The following is a 17,990-nucleotide window of genomic DNA, read 5'->3' as shown; positions in this document are numbered from 1 at the left end:
AAAAGGAAAGATTATTTTCCCTTGTTAGAGAGGCCAGTAACTAGGGAAGTATTGTTAATTGGTAGAAGGGAGTTGTGATAAAATTATTATACTCAAAAAGTTCTGGGGGTTGGAAATTGCTGTCACCTATGTTTGTGGAGGCTGAACTGTCACATTTTTAAGGGACTGAGTGAGTTCTTGTAAAGCACACCCTTCAGAATTACTTACTATGGAATTAACTGAGAGTTTATTCTTGATCAACCTGGGCACAATGGGACGTGGCCACTTTCCATATCTGTGATTCCATGAATTTATTACTTAAATTCTCCACATTTTCAAATCAATTTCTCATGCCTCTGAATGTGTGACTAGTAATAACTGAACTGAACGTCTGAACATGTATGGGTATAAATATAAGGCAGTTGTCCATAAACCCAATACAGAATTTATGAAAAGTTGTTAGCCAGAGAGTGTGCAGAATGTGGAACGTACTTCCACGAGAACAAGTGAAGTGGATATGGTAGTTAGGTGAACACTTGGGAAGAAGCAACAGGAAATGTTGATGTAGTTGGAAGTAAGTTTGTGGATCATAAATACTGCACAGATTTTTAAAATTTATATTTAGGCATAGAGCACAGTAACAGGCCATTTCACCCCATGAGTCTGTGCTGCCCGATTTACGCCCAATTTAATCTACATCCCCGGTACGTTTTGAATGGAGGGAAGAAACCGGAGTCCCGAATGGAAAATCCTTGCAGACGTGGGGAGAATGTACAAACTCCTCATAGGCAGCCCGGGATTCTAACTCTATTCCCGATCACTGGCGCTGTAAAGGTGGTGCACTAACCGCAATGCCAACTGTGCCAATCTACGATGAGCCAAACCCTATGTTTTTGTGTTGAACATTCCACATAATTATTCTTGGAACTTCACCTCGTTTGCTGAAGGTGTTCACTGACCTCACAAACCTCTATCCTGTGGGGATAAACAATTCACTCTATACTCCCGCCTTTTATAGTGATGGCTTTAGAAGCCATCCCTGACCTTGCACTTTCCCTTCTTTGCACAAGCCCCATCGACGATCTCCCACACTTCCCCATCTCACATCCCTCCCCCTCCCCGCATCCCACCCCTCCCCCTCCCCACCTCCCACCCCTCCCCCTCCCTGCGTCCCACCTCTCTCCCTACCCATCCTCCCTCTCTTGTTAAAGTCAGCCTGCACTGTAAGAAAACAAACAGTAGAAAACACAGCAAAACCAGTTAAACATACAACCGCTTCTTTATTTATAATGCTAGCAGGAGTGAGGAGATTCAAGAAAGAGTTCAGTGACTCATTCTCTACACTGAGCCCCACATTCAAAGTATCAGAGTGTTCATAATAGGTTGATATACAATTTGGGCAGGGTCTGCGTGAGACCTTTACAAGTTTCACATGAGTTTTACCCACCTGCATTTTGTGTTTACCATTACATGTTACCCTGTAATGTTTACAGATGTCTGGGAAAGTCAGAGTGTCTTGAACCCAAGGTTTATTGACATACTTGTGAAGTTAGTGATTACCTCATTGTGGCACAGATGTTAAGAAGGCAATTATATTCCCACTATTGCACAAGCAACTACTGTATCCTTTCCTAATTCATTAACCCTTTATTAAGCATATTAGTAAAACTTGTTCTTTCACATGCCCTCCTCCCTCTTTGCCTATCTTCTTGCCCCCATTCCTCTCCTGGCCTACACCTCCCCTCCCATCTCTGGTCCTAAGTGTGCTTACCACAGCCTGCACCCCGCAACATCTGTGTCTGATTCTCCCTCAATCTAATCCTGACTTTCTCATTCACATTCCCAGCCACCCTTCTCCTGCCTGACAGCCCCTCCACCTGGAGCACTCTGCTACCCCATCCTACATGCTCTAATCCCCACATCCATGCACCCCCAACAACTCTTCATCCCACATACCCCAACAGCACACCATCAGATGCCCTGAGCCTCAGTGTCCTGCACTAACCTCTGTCTACCACATGTAGTATCCCTCTTTTACTGAACTCCCCAACCCCCTTTCTGGGCAGTTGTTTCCACTCGATTAGTGCTGCTCCCCTGCCCTCATACATGTCACTCCCCATAACCCGACTCTCTCTCTCTGCCCTGGCCCTTCCTCCTGCAGCTCTGATTTTTCACTTCCCTCTGCCCCATCCCATTCCTGCCCTCAATCTAGCACCTTCTTCATTTTTTCTTCGTCCAACCTTGTGAACTCTCTTCTCTTTGCTAAGAGGTCATTAAATTTTTATTTGTGCAGGTATAGATCAATTTTCTTGTGTTTTGGAGCCACTAGGACTGTCTTTGATGCTGGTGAGTTTGGCCTTGGGATGAGCCTTAACCCATTCTTCCCCAAACTCAACCACCTCCAATATAATGGTGCCGGAGGGGCCTTTCCACCAGGGAGACTGCCTCCATAATCTCAGTGTGACCGAATCCATGGGACTCATTCTCTCATGGGAGAGTAGAACCTTTTCTTGGAGATACTGGGAAGGATTGAGGGGATTGGCAAGATAATTGTTCCTGGAACCTTTGATGGTTTCTGAAGTGATCATTTGGAAGGTGCACCTCCCATTAATGTTGTGTATCAGGAGTAGAATGTGTGGATGTGTGTTATACGGTGTGAGAGACAGAGAGAGAGAGGGAAACACGCCAGTCAACTTTCATTTCACGGCCCAATCTACTTCTCCTCATTCAGCAAACTCACTATTCCAGGACTCAATCTGATGAACCTTCACTGTATTCCCCCAACAAATGTGCACAATAAAGTCCAACCTGCCATAGACTTCCCTAATTGCTCGCTGCACCAGTAGGTAATCTTTTAATGATTTACAAGAATAGGTACCCATTCATCTGAAAACCTGCAATCTTCCAGTATTTCCAAAATACTTCTCATTTCTACTTTTTTCTACCAAAGTGGATGGCATCTTAATTTTTCACATCACACTCCATCTAACATATCCTCATCTATTCAGTTAGCCTGTCTAGAAATCTTTCAATACCTCACACAAAGCTCACACTGCCAACTAGATCTAGAATCATCACTAAACTTGAATATATTAGACTTGATCCACTCTTAACCAAAGCATTGATATTGAGTGTAGTTCAGGTGCCTGTGGCTTCCTGGCTTGAAAATTCCCAATGTAGTCTTGTTGGCTATTAACCAATCCCAGTTCACAGCATTGTATTACCACAAGTGCCATGTGTTCTAATTTTTTTTTCATAATCTCTTGAGTGGCACTTTATTGAAGCCCTTCTCAAAGTGCAAATACACTATTTCAACTGGTTCACCACAGTCTATCCTGTTGGTTCCAGATTTTTTTCTAAAAAACCCACCTTGTTTCCCATTCATAGATTAATTGTTCTGGCAATCCTATTTTTGTCCTGTACTAACAGATTTCAGCAATTTCCATATAGTTTGATGTTAGTAATCTGCTTTGGAGTCTGTCCCTCCTTCAACAGTGAGCTCTTGACATTGCGAAGCTGTGGTGGTGGTGGTTCAGATTTTTCAAAGGGGTTTCTTGTGTCTGTGGGAATTGGGGAAAGGGCAACAACTCCTCAATAGCATTGCTCTTGCTTTTGTTTGTTTACAGGGCTAAGTTAAGAAAGTTTTTTTGAAAAGCGACATTGATTGAATGAAGAAACAAGTCCAATTCTTTGTAACCGTGGTCTTGGGCTCCTGACCTTGCACTATTATATAGTTTTAAAAAAATTTTAAAAAAATCACACAGTGACAATTTTAAGGCTTTCTTTAATACTTACAAAGCTAACTTGTTAATCTTTGTTGTGAGCCCTCCTGCATGTTAAACCATTTAACCAGTGATAGTTTTAAATAAAATATTTTAAAAATGTATATATACAAATCAAAACAATGTTGATGCATCTCTGAATGTCCTTTTGTTACGTGATTGAAAGCATGTTAACCCAATCGCATTCTAAAAAATAAAAAAAAATAAAGGCATTTTTTTTCCAAACTATTTTGGTGTGCTGTTCAATCTCTGCTCCTTCAGCCACACAACAAGGGGAGTCAGTGATCCCGGAGCCAGTATCCTTGAGAGAGTCAATGTAGGGACCACATCATTGCCTCTATCTCTCCCTTTCTCTCTCCCCTCTCTCTCACACATACGCATACATGCACTCACACATCAGAATTTGAGCACATAATCCCCCTGAAGGTGAAAGATCCCACAAGACTCTGAGGAATAGCTGGGAAGTTCTCCCCAGAAACCTGACTGATCCTTATCCCTCAATCAGCATCAGTTTAGGAAAACTTATCTTGTTTCTGATTGTGGGAGCGTCCTGCGTGCAAGCTTTTTGTCCCAAGTGACCATCATGTCCAGTGCCTGTAATTAGCTACTTTTGGGATGCCCTGAGTTTGAACAAGGTGTGAAAGAAATGAAAATTCTTTCTTCAGTAGGAATAGATGGGGTGCAAGGAGTTGTTGGGAGTTTATTTTGCCACACTCACAACTGAATAGAGATTATTTTACCCGTTGCAGGCCCTAAAATCGAAAATGGATGAACTCTTGCCTTTGATCCCCGTGCTGGAACAGTATAGAGCTGACGCCAAGTTGGTGTTGCAGTTTAAGGCGGAAGCAACGAATCTCACGGCTGTACTGGCCGCGCTGCAAGAGGAGATCGGAGCATACGACTATGAAGAGCTCCTGGGCAGAGTATCCAGTCTTGAGGACAGGCTTCGAGCCTGCATGCAAAAATTAGGTAGGCCCCGGACAACGCGACTTGAATGGGTTTTGGGGAATTGGCTACTCCCCTCGGGTTCCACGGGGTAGGGGCTAAACCGCGGATTGGAGGGTAGTGATAGGGGTGTTGAGAGACTCTGCCAACCTGCCCGTTCAGGGAACAGGAAATGCAGCCTCAAGCATTTCAAAAAACCCCCCTCCTCTCCCCACTTCTATTTCATATTTTTTTTGTAGGGATGAGGATTTGTCCCATTACCTCCTACCATTTTACTTCCATGCAAAAAGGATAGGCTGTTCAACCTCAGAGAGGCATTATGGCCAAGTATTAAACCTTAGCCCACTCTTGACTTCATAAACCTCTCTCTTTTGGGAGGAGTTGATATTCCCTGGCCACTCATGTCACTGTGCCATTGGCTAGTTCAGCGCAAGATGAATTCTGGGAGCTCCTTTCTGCCTAATGCACCTGGTGTAAACAGGTGTAAATGGAACAGACTACAAAGGTCATCTCTAAGACACAACAGTAAAGAGAATGGGATGCCATGAGGGACATTGCACTAGACAGCCACTCAGGGTCACTAATGCCCAGTGAAATCAGCTGAAATACGTCTCCAACTAGGAGGAGCCTCCCCAGTGAGATCCATTCATGGTGGGGGAGTGGTCTTCGTGAGATCCCAGTAACGTGCAGGATAGCACAGCTGAGGAATTGGGGTAGTATGAGGACTCTCCACAGGAAAATAAGCATCTCTGGGATCCAAATAAACCCTTGTCATTGGTGGGAGAGATGACAGAAAACCACAGCAGATGAGGGCAATCCCACTTCATCCCACACACTCGGGTACAATCCTACCACATCCCACACATTCAGGGACAATCCCACTGCATCCCACACACTCGGGGGCAATCCCACTGCATCCCACACACTCGGGGGCAATCCCACTGCATCCCACACACTCGGGGGCAATCCCACTGCATCCCACACACTCGGGGGCAATCCCACTGCATTCCACACACTCGGGGACAATCCCACCACATCACACACACTCAGGGACAATCTCGCCACATCCCACACACTTGGGTACAAGCCCACTGCATCCCACACACTCGGGTATAATCCCACCGCATCCCATACACTCAGGGAAAATCCCACACTCTCTGGGACAATCCCACCACATCCCGTACAATCGTGGACAATCCCAGCACTTCCCACATACTCCAGGACAATCCCAGTACATCCTTCAGTCTAAGGGGGTAGTCCCAGTGCATCCATTTCTGGGGGAACAGTGCCTGCATACCCATCTTGGAGATAATGCCAGAACATCTTTCACTGTAGACACATGACCCAGCACATCCCACAACCTTAACTTGCTTCAAGAATAAAGCAATAGTCTGCAGAGCCTGTGGTTTAAGTAAAAACAGGAATAGAACATGTTTTTAACCCATCTTGTACACAATGTTCAGTCTTCCCCAGATTTACCTCCCAAAATACACAGATTCCAAGTTCCCTTTCCACAAGCTGAAGACTAACTCCAGCATCGCCCCACTCCCCTGGGGCTGTATACCAGCTCATTTCAGATTCGGCTGGTGGAGAGTTCCATCACAATGCCCCACCCTTCACTTGGTTCCCTTAGGACTACCATCGTATGGAGAAGCTCAGGCTTCAGACACGGCCTCAGGTCTGAGGCCCATCAAAGAAAGAAGCAGAAGCAAGTTTAGGGGACATAGAGTGAAACAGCGACTTTGTTGTCGTCCAGGGTCAGTTCTCATCGCCTTTCTGCCTGGTCACCCTTTCTCCATCACTTACAGCCTGTGGCAAGCTGACAGGGATCAGCAACCCACTTACTGTCAAGACTTCAGGATCAAGGTTTGGTGCCTGGATGACTGACCCTGCCTCACCAGAGGACGATACTAAGGTAAGTCCCCACAGTCAATGCACACACCTATTAACTGAGCAGTGACCACCCAATCTCATTGGTGGGGCAGAGAAATCAACAAGAATATTGGCTGGGGATGGGAAGGAGCAATTCATCAAAGAGTGACAGATCAGCAAAACTGAAGCCCCAAAGATTAAGGAATCAGTGCCACCACTGATACAAAATTGGCTAAGGCCTGTTGGAGAGTTAATCTGTTTTTCACTGGAGGGAGACATGTAAATGTTGTCCTCAAGGGATGTTAAACAAGGAGGCTGGGGTCGAGACCAATACACATACAAGCTGGAGAAGCTCAACAGGTCACTCAGGAGTGCAGTGCTAATATTTTAGGTGCCAGAGCTCACCAAAAATGGCAACAAGGAGGTGCTGAAGTGGCGCTCCAGTGAGATCCAGCAGCACTGCAGCCCTGAAGTCACACAGCATCCATAAGAAGTAAAGGGTAACCAACATTTGGGTAAAAACACAATACTGGAGAAACTCAGCAAGTCAAACAGTGACTTTATGTAGCAAAGATAAATATACATAACCTACATTTTGGGCTTGAGCCTTTCATCAGGCTATGGGCAAAGATAAAGATACATAACCAATAAATGACCTGCTGAGTTTCTCCAGCATTGTGTTTTTACTTAATCATGGTGTCTGCGGACTTAATGCTTTACTTCTAACCAATATTTGGAGCCTGGGCCCTTGATCAAGTATAAGCAAAAACAGGCGCCTGGATAAAAGGAGGAGGTGGGATGGAGGAGGGAGAAAGGGCCAGGGGTTATGTCCATCATGTAAGAGGATATATGTGCAAGGGTATAAGAGAAAAAAAGCAGAGAAGTGATAGAGTGGGGAGATGGTAGCTCCTTCTCCTATCAAAGGAGGGGAAGGGAGTAGGGAACTGGGGAAAAGGAAATAGAGGGATCAGGACAAGAGAGACCGGGGGAAGGGGGATCAATGGAAATGAGAGGTCTGGTTGGTGAATACCCAGACATCCACTGGGAATGGGTGTTAGGATATGTATTGGGAATGTTGTCTTGGGTATTCAGGATGTTATGAAATTATAAAATTTTTGGAATTAGGAAAGATTGTGATAGTTTTAATCACAATATAAATCAGTGGCAGATGCAAATCATGATGAGATAAGAAAACTGACTAATTTTGTTTGGGAAGAAAAGAGTTAGAACACAACATAGAAGTCTATAGCACAGTACAGGCCCTTTGGCCCACCGTTGTGCCAACCTAATAACCTACTCAAGCAACTGCCTCGAATTTCTCTACTGTTTAACCTTCTATTTTTTCTCAGTTCCATGCATCTAATAGTCTTTAAAAAGATCCTATTGTACCTGCCTCCACACTGTTCCATGCACCCAGCACTCTGTGTGAAAAATGTACCTCTTACTTTCTCCCCCCGCCTCCCACCGCAAACCCCACTCTTTCTCCCAAACACCTTAAAACTATGCCCCTCGTGGTAGCCATTTCAGCTCTGGGAAAATGCACAGCCCTCAGAATATAAAAAACATTTCTTTAGAAAAAAGATGAGGAAGAATTTGTTTACCCAGAGGGTATTGAATCTGTGAATCTCATTGCCATGGCTGGCTGTGGAGGCCAAGTCATTGGGTATGTTTAAGACAGAGGAAAATAGGTTCTTAATTAGGAAGAGAGTCAAGCGATACAGGGTGAAAATGATTGAAAAGTTAATAAATCAACCAGGATGGAATGGCAGGAAAAATTCAACAGACCAAATGGCCTAATTTCATTCCTTTGTTTTACGTCATTCCTGGTCACTTCAGTGGGAATTGAAGCAGTGCCTTATAGTTACCTGCTCATTGGGAGACAGTGCAGTACCATGGTGGGAGGAGGAAAATGAAACATGGAGTCTGCAGACACAGCGATTGTAGTTAAAACACTATAATGCTGAAGGAACTCAGCCGATCTCGCAGCATCCATAGAAGGTGAAGATATATCACCGACATTTCGGACCTGCACCCTTCTTCAAGGTATAAACAAAAAGCAGACTCAATAAAGACAGAGAGAGAGAGAGAGAAAGGGGGAAGAATGGGGGGGGGAGGACTCCAGTCCAACAAAAGCTGTTAAGTGCATATGATATGAGGAGAGAATTGATTTTGGCTCTGTGAAATGAGACAGAGGGAAAAGAGAAGAGAGAGGGAATGAGAACAAGAGGAAAGGAGACAGGAGGATGAATATGGAGGGGAGAGGAGTTTTAATAGGAACCAGAGATGTAGATATTAGTGCCCAGATGGAGGATGAGGTGCTGCTCCTCCAATTTGTGGGTGGTCTGTCTGGCAGTGCATGGGACCATTGATAGGCACATCAGCAAAGGAATGCAGTAGAGAATTGAAATGGGTAGCCACTGGGAGATCCACACTATTGCGGCAGATAAGTGCTCATCAAAGCGATCTTCCAGTCTGTGCCCATCTCTCCAATGTAGAAGAAACCACAATGGGAGCATCGGATGCAGTGGAAAGGACATGCTTTGATGTGTGCAATCTCAAGCCCCACCCTAATGTTCACCTGCTGTAATCAATTACATTGCTGTGAGTGACCCACACTACGGCAAGGCACAGACTCATCAGCATGCAGTAAGTGTGCCATGACTATAATCATCAAGCATTATGTGACCCAGTAATGCCCAGAGAAAAATTCAATCATCCACATTCAGAAAGCAAAACATTGGTGTCCCAGATACTTCAATCCATGATGGTGCCACCACTTGCTATATGGCTAAGTTAAAACTCCAGATTCTGGGTTGTGGCTTTATTCCTCCAAATTCACACCTTAATGATGCTGGGGGAAAAAAACAGTGTGAATCCTGTCTGGAAATGCCTGATTCAATTTCATTTTGGGCAGAGCTTCCAGTCGAAGTGTTGCAATCCCAGTGAAACATGCACAAACTGACCTTGTGTGCATAAAGACTGGCACAGTGCACTTGGATTTTGAATTACTTCTTTCTAGCTCTAAGTGAAATCTTGATACAGTAAGAGGTTTCTGAAGATATCCAGTAAAACCCCTGGTATCCAGTACCTGTGGGGATTGGTACATGCCAGATAAGTGTATTTGCTGGTTGCTTGAGACTTACTCTTACAAGGCCTCACTAAAACAACTGGATTAAGAATAACTAGTTTAAAAGTCAAAAGATAAAATTACTACACTGTATTAAACTGAACCAACTTCACTTGCATGAATATATAAACCTTAAAGCATTTTATTTTATCTTCAGTCACATTCTTTGAAAATATTTAACCATTGCTGCATCTGCAGTTTCCTCCCTCTCCACGGAGCCGCCCAAAAGATGAACAATAATATTATAGATAATTGACCACTCCCCTCATCCCCAAGTTTACAGATAAAGCCTCTGGCTGGGGTGACTCTCACTCAGCAAGGATGAGACACTTTTAGAGTCACTCCATCGGCTTGCGGTTTCAACCAGCTCTACATTCTGGGCAACACCATTATTCAAACAGCTACTATGAGCAAAGCACAACCAAGGCATTCCACTGGCTAAATATTTGCTCCCATCTTCACCAAATGTTTATGTGTTACTTCAGAGAACATTTACTTTTACAACATTAAATTTGCATATTTTTACCTATTATTTTATTCTTTAAAATTTATTTTTTTTGATTTTTTTTTAATGGCTGCATGAGACTGTCAGTTGCTTGAATTCTGGATAACAGGGGTTTTATTGTCGTTAATATCCAGCTTTTCTAATGGATTCTCCATGGTATCCAACTGTTTTTACTTTAACAACAGTAGCTACAGAATTTTGTGTTTTACTTCTTATTCAAGATGGTTTGCATTATTTTCAAAAAAATCTCATATTATTCCATATTGGTGGGTTATTTTGTCTCTTCATTGTTCAAAGGTAATTACTTTTAACATCAATTTCTCTCCTCAGAGTGAGTTCAGCTCCTCCAAAGCTTTCACCGTATCCCAGTCTCTCTGGGCTCTGTGATACTGCTGTTAATGCATTGAGTTACATATCAATAAAACAGCAATGAAATTTCTCCACAAGCACCATCCCTACACCCTATCTTTGTCTCTCTGCAGCCCTGCTGTTCCATCAGAGAATAGTTTATCTTTATCTATCCTACTAAATGGTTAACTGGTTAAATAGATCAACATAAGCCTAAGCAGAACAGTGAGCAGAGCAGTTAGCATGATGCTATTACAGCACCAGAGACCCAGGTTCGGATCCAGACGCTGTCTGTAAGGAGTTTCCTCCCACCCTGCAAAATAGGCGGGATTGATTAACTCGGTGTAATTGGATGGCATGAGTTCCAAAGGCCAGAATCAGCTTCTACCATGAATAAATAGTCTGTCCTCATGAGATGTTGCTGTCCCCCTTGCCCAATATATCCTTCCTTAAATGCACTGGCCCTTAGTGAACACTGGGTCAAATGAACCCTTTTTTTATCAAATTGTTTGAGAATCAATTGAGACTCTCGAAGCAGTGGTTGTTATCAAAGAATAAAGCAAATCAGATGCTGGAATAAAAGGCCAATCTTGAGTTGTGAGGTAATCCTGCCCCTAAAAGAATATTAAACCGGTTGTAAGAGTTCAGAAGACAGCAGCCAGAATGGATTAGATTATGAGGAGCAATTATGTAAATTGAACATGTTCTCATGAAGAAGGAGTGAAATGATTGGTGTTTTCAAGATTGTAGAGGGATTGGATATTGTGAACCTTTCCAAACTGTTTCTCCAGAACAATGGAACGAGAGGACAAAGTAAGAAGGGTACCAGCATGTGTAGATCCAAATGGTAGTATAGTAAAAAAAACCCGGTGTCTGGCACCTATGGGGCTTGGGAGATGCCAGATATGCCAATTTTCCAGTTGCTTGAGACTCACTCTTACAATGCCTAATTAATACATCAGCATTAAGAATAAACAGTTTAAAAGACAAAAGGCAATGCAAAATGTAAAGCAATTTGAAAAAACATACAGTATTGTAGTTATTAATTATGTAAAGTTCACTTTAATCAGGTAATTCCAAAATAACTTACAAAATTTAAATTTAAATTTGAACCCCAATGGCTAGCACTGTAATGGCATTGCACTAACTGCTACGCTAACTTTTCTGCCATCATAATTAACCACCCCTCCCCCAAGTTTACAGATAAAGCCTTACTAATATTCTTAATTATATGTGAATAAAGGTAAAGATTTTTTCTTGGCAGTGATAGGGCCGAGCAGCATCGGCCGGCTCTTCATCCTGGGTGATGACATTTTATTCAAACACAACCACAACTTTATTGAAATTTTATTCAAGCAGCTGCCACGGGTGGGGCACGACCAGGGCACTTCGCTGGCTGAATGTTTGCTCCCATCTTCACCAAGGGGTTTTGTGTGGCTTCGGAGAACATTTACTTTTACAATTTTAAACTTTTATTTACATTTTTATTTATTCTTGTTTGTTTTTCATTTGTTTGTTTATTTATTTCCTTGATTTTTTTTTGTTGGTTGCTTGAATTCCAGATAGCAGGGATTTTACTGTATTCCAATGAGGTTGAAATAGGCTCTTGAAAAATTGTTGGAAGCTGTTCATATTGATTTTTTTTATGTAATTAGATTTGTTGGACGTAGGGAGGGCTATGGCCTGGGTGCAGGTCAATGGGATTGGATAGAAATAGTTCAGCACAGGCTAGATGGGCCAAAGAGCCTGTTTCTGTGCTGTGTGGTTCTATGAAGTAATGTGTTGATAAGCGGTAAAGGAGCACATTGGTCACACTGTGTGATAGCTGAAGTGTCTAGGGAAAAAGGTCCCAAATATCCTTTAATTTCTGCTTATGGTAATTGGTTTATTCGCTTCAATCGCACGTGTTGTGGCCAGGCCTGAGCAGAGCTGTAGATATACAAAGTCTTTCTACAGCAGAAGCAGGCTCTCAGGAGGGCTCCTGCTTGAAGAAACTTATGGTAGAATTTCTGCAAAATCTTCAGAAGAACCCTCTGAATTTGAAGTACATTATGGTTTTAGATCCTTTCATGTTACATGTACTTAGATAATTTAGTAAAAGGTATGTTTATCTAATCAAACCCCTCCCCAATTTCAGCTCCCATGATGAGCCAAGAATCCATCTTGACAGTCTCTTTTCTCCCCCTAGGTTTATTATATGGATGGTTACCATAACAACCGCTTTGTGCGTGTTTATAAGTCCCTGCAGGACTTCACAAGTACGGACAATTTCACAGTGCACCGCCTGCCTCACCCTTGGTCTGGCACGGGTCAAGTGGTCTACAACCAGACCCTCTACTTCAACAAGTACCAGAGCCACATCATCATCAAGTTCCACATCCCCACCGAGCGCTTGCTCACCCAGCGGAGTCTGGATTACGCGGGCTATAACAACATGTACCCTTATTCCTGGGGAGGTCACTCTGACATTGACCTGATGGTGGACGAGGGGGGGCTGTGGGCTGTCTACGCCACCAACCAGAATGCGGGCAACATTGTCATCAGTAAGCTGGACCTCGTGACGCTGGAGGTGGTGCGCAGCTGGAACACGGGATACCCAAAGCGCAGTGCTGGAGAAGCGTTCATGATCTGCGGCACTCTCTACATGACTAACTCCCACCTGGGTGGGGCCAAGGTTTACTACTCGTACAACACCAACACTTCTACATACGAGTACACTGACATCCAATTCCACAACCAGTACTCCCATATCTCCATGCTGGATTACAATCCCAAGGACCGAGCCCTTTATACCTGGAACAATGGGCACCAGGTCCTGTACAACGTCACACTCTTTCACATCATAAAATCTGATGAATTTTAAACTCACATTCATTTACATGGTGGTACAGTCAATATATAGATCTGTAGATGTGTACAGGTATATATATATTCTGTAGAAATGACACTTAGCGTAATTGATAGTCTTAGCTTTGTTCTAGGCTACTCTCTCCATGTGAGGAATTTTCTTGTTAACCATTGACTTTCTCTGATTTCAAACACAACAGAACTGAAATCAAAATCAATGACCACTTCTCTTCCCATCCCCCTTATGCTCTCCCACAACTTCCTTCCTTCGCTTTCCTACAACTTCCCCATCCCATCTTTCCCTCTCCCACTCCCTCCCGCAACTCTGTGCACTTGTCCAACTCCTCCAACCCTCCCTTCCGTTCTCCCCACACCCTCTCCTCAAACCTACCCACCTGCTTCCCCTCCTATTCTCTCCCCCAGGCCCATTCCCTACCCACCTCTCCACTGTCCTCCTCCCCCCTCCCATTCACTCCCTCCCTCCCCTCACCACCCCCTCCATATCTTGTTGCTTCAAAATTGGAGAGCAGCTGGATCCACATTGTTCCCACAAAGCCTGGGATCTGTCATGAGAATTGAATCAGGAGTGGGTCCTCCATAACTGTGGCAACAATTCCATCTCATCTGTCCGAGGTATCCTCACCATTGCTCAATCTTAAATAGTCTCACAAAAGTAAGGGGTGGGCAGGAAGGGTGATTAATCCCCATACAATGTCTCCCCTCACCACCAACACCTCCCACTCAGGCCAGGCACCTGGGAAAGATGGTGATTAAGACTGGTTACAATCACTAACCACTGACCAAAGGAGCGGGAAGAATCATTTGGATGGAACGATTGGACTCACTGGATTTTCCCCTCATTGTTACCTACTGCAACCTTACTGAACCTGCCTCATCACCATCACTGGGAGGAGTTTGTTGTTTATTGTGAAGAGATATAATTGTTGAAAACTTGTTTCTGCATTAAGTGCATCATATGGTGAATTGTGTGTCACAGCTTGTCAGTGACACATTGTTATAGCCCATTAAACAAATGTGTGTCAATATTACAATGTGAGGTGCATCATATTTAGAATTCATTAACTGGAGTACTTTTTCCATTATGGCACCTGGTATTTTAAGATTTTGTTCTGAATTCGATCCAGGGCTGTTTGTAGAAGTTAAATGTTTCATCTTCAGCCCATCAATAAGGTTCTAATGTCCTAACCATATGATCACATCAGTGAACTCGATAATTATCAGCTGCTAGAATATTGGTTAATTCTTTTGCAAAACTTTGCATATGGGTGAATGAATAGTGGGAGTGTGAATGTACTTATGCATGTTATTTATGTCAGAATATCTTGGTTATTTATTTGTGCTGCGTTTCTTTTTCTGCACACACCTTTTTTTGTGTGTCTGGGTATGTGTGTCTGTCTGCCTGTCCTTGGGTGTGTGTGGGTGTGTGTGTGTGTGTGTGTGTGTGAGTGTTGGGGAGACAATTGCATATCTTTATGCACGTTTGTGTGTGAGTGTGTGTGTGTGTATATATGTGTGTGGTCAAGACTACACGTACACATATATTTATGTGAGTGCGTGTGCGTGAGTATCTGTGAGTGTATGCATCTCCACATGACGGGAGTACATGTGTGTTCATTCTGTGTGTGACTGTCTATCTGTTGTCAGGGTGTATGAACGTATAAGTTTAAATTTTATTTTCACAACTATCAATAGCTTTTTCAGGTCCATTCTACGCTAAGAATGCGCCTGAAGAAGCGGAAGCAGCCCTTTAAATTGCCGTTCAGGTGACAGCGTTTAAAGCGCCACGCTGGCCACCTGAAGGACACAGCTGCCCAGGATACGGCTCTGAGCAGTGTCAGCTGTGATCAGCAGCCTGACCCTTTAACATCCGCTTTCAGCCAGCTGCATTCAGGTGGCTGGGGGAGCCACTGAGCTGAGCTGATTATCCCTCTCGGAGGAGGGTTACGTAGCTCCCCTCAAGTGCGCCTCCTGCACATTCAGGTGGCCTCAAAACAGCTGCATATTGCCTAAACATGTGGCTTTACATGCGGGGCATTTGGCCACCTGAAAGTGCCTAATGACTCCAGAGGTCAGCTTGTGCTGCTATTGACTGTTGTTAAAAGGAACGATATGACTGTTAAAATCAACCTCTGTACTTCCCTCTTTCTATTTTATCATTAAAAGGAGTCCAATGATGAGCTTGTGCATCCTTCTGTCCTTGTGTTTGGCAAAAAGCTTTAAACAAAAGTGGGTCTTAAACTGCAGGAACATGGGTCTGGAGTAGGAGCACAAAACACACTTAGCTACCCATCAGAATCGTGAAGCCTTACAGCACTACAGCAATTCAACCCCTTGTTTCTGAACTGGAACTTTGAAAGAGGTTTTCACTTAGACCCACCGCCACTCCCATTCAATTCTGCCTTCACTATTTATCCAAATCCCTTTCAAAATCTATTTCTGCATCAATCACTGTTGCAGGAAGCTCATTCAAACCATTATATTGGTGCAACAAAAAAAATGATCGTCGTCCTCCCGTTCCTTTCCCATTCCTTCGCTCTGTGACCTGACGTTTCAAGTAAAGTTTTTTCTATCAAAATCCTTAATAAATTTGGTCACTTTTATCATTTCTTCCCTTAGCCATTCTGTTACAAAGGAAATGAATCTCTGCTTCTCAAGTTGAATGTTAAATGTTGATACCATACCCTCTATAACCTGGATTGTATCTGCCATGGGAGTGTTTGGTCGGACAATGTGGGCAGATCTTTACTTGGGTCTGTACTATAGCTAAATGTGAAGCAGCAATGAAGAGGAGACTTGATATCTAACATGTGCCTGGGGCCCTGGAATGTTTTATTTGATGGTGTACTGGGAACATTAGGTTGTGTCAAGCTGGGAATATTTGAAGGAGCAGAGGGGAAGGAGTTTTAATCCTTCATTATTTTTGGTATCTCCTAACTTGCAAATTGACCAGCAACCTGTATTTGGGAATTAGAGCGGGGGGTCACCTCCATCTTTTGTTAAAGGGCACATCTCATCTCCTGTTACTAAGGCTGATCTTTCAATTATTTCTCGTTAATTATGCTGCCTCGCCATGAAGACCAACATATCAGCAAGTCTCAGCGGTAACCTTCCAGTTATTTCTGTATTTAGCTGAGAGATAATGTCCCACAATTGCTGTCCTTGGGAAATTGATATGTAATCATTGTTCCAACTTCCTGCCAGCATTCCACTCAAAGCAAAGTTCCATTTATATTGCACCTTTTATAGAGCAAACCATCTCAAGGCATTTCAACCAATAATTACAATTTTCAGAACTGCTGGAGCTGGTGACCTAGAGCTTGTTCCGAGACAAGTTTGAAGGAAGAGGGAGGGGTAGAAAATGGAGAAGATTTGGGAGGGTAGTGCAGAGGTTAGAATCTTGGCAGGAATGGTCAACAAACCAGAAATGAAAGAACTCTAAAGAAGGATTATAGAGCTGGATCTTGTTTCAAAAATAAGGAGGGGTGAGGCAGCACAGTGTTTCAAGAACCGGTGTAAGTCAGCAAACCCTGGAGCAGTAGGTGAATGGAATAAGTTAGCATAACTAACCTTTCCATAGGGTAGAAAATGAAAGAAGGATCTGCAGGACACTCGAACAGGTTTGGTGGTAACAAAAGTGTAAGATGCATGCAATGGCAGCTAAACAGACACAGAGCAAAGGTACAAATATGGACACAGTGACAAGGAGTCTGCTGTATCAAATCCTACAGTGGAGGGAAAGTCGTTGACAAAGCAGGGACAATTGTAAAAGTTCAACTTTAATGTGTGACCTCACCCCTTCCTATCCCTGTAATCCCCTCCAGCCCCTCTGAGTCCCTTCAATTCCTGAGCAGCTCCTGTATTTTTTTCATTGGGGTAGATTGGCTACAGCTAACTTTCATGTTTGGTGTAATTTGTCCCATAGAATATAGAACAAAACAGCACAGTACAGACCCTTCAGCCCTCAATGTTGTGCCAACCCATAAATTCCTTCCTAAAGAAAATACAAAACCCTCCCTACCCCACAACCCTCTATTTTTCTTTCATCCATGTGTCTGCCTAAGAGTCTCTTAAATGCTCCTAATGATTCAGCTTCCACCACCATCCCGGCAAGGCATTCCAGGTACTCACAACTCTCTGTATTAAAAAGCTTATCCCTGATATCTACCCTAAACTGCGCTCCCTTAACTTGGTACATATGTCCTTGTGTTTGCTGATCCTGCCCTGGGAAACAGTTTCTGGCTGTCCACTCTATCTATGCCTCTCATAAGCTTGTTATCCTCATCAAGTCTCCTCTCATCCTTCAATGCTACACAGTGAAAAGTTCCAGCTCTGCTAACCTTGCCCCATAAGACTTGTTTCCCAATTCAGGCAACATCTGGTAAATCTCCTCTACACCCTCTCCATAGCTTTCACACCTTTCCTATGAGGTGACCAGAACAATGATCTAAATGTGGATTTACCAAAGACATGACTCCTCTACTCCTGAACTCAATCCCCCTATTTATGAAGCCCAGCCTTCTTAACTACCCTATCAACCTGTGTGGCAACAAGATGCATGGATTTG

At 43.5% G+C, this 17,990-nt stretch overlaps 1 protein-coding gene across 5 annotated transcripts in view; it reads left to right on the top strand.

Moving 5' to 3' along the window:
• LOC138760722 (noelin-like) overlaps window positions 1-15,600 on the top strand; it is a 47,268-nt gene extending 31,668 nt beyond the window's left edge. For all 5 annotated transcript variants that reach the window (XM_069931753.1, XM_069931730.1, XM_069931738.1 and 2 more), the window contains 3 exons: window positions 4,511-4,730; window positions 6,515-6,621; window positions 12,747-15,600. In XM_069931753.1, coding sequence (XP_069787854.1) covers window positions 4,511-4,730; window positions 6,515-6,621; window positions 12,747-13,421 — 1,002 coding nt within the window. In that variant the 3' untranslated portion in view covers window positions 13,422-15,600. The remainder of the gene's footprint in view (window positions 1-4,510; window positions 4,731-6,514; window positions 6,622-12,746) is intronic.
• Window positions 15,601-17,990: the final 2,390 nt, after the last annotated feature.

The sequence above is a fragment of the Narcine bancroftii genome, chromosome 1, assembly GCF_036971445.1.
Source record: "Narcine bancroftii isolate sNarBan1 chromosome 1, sNarBan1.hap1, whole genome shotgun sequence".
NCBI lineage: Eukaryota > Metazoa > Chordata > Chondrichthyes > Torpediniformes > Narcinidae > Narcine > Narcine bancroftii.
The sequence above is the reverse complement of the archived record's forward strand: the minus strand, read 5'-3'. Positions and strand labels throughout refer to the sequence as shown.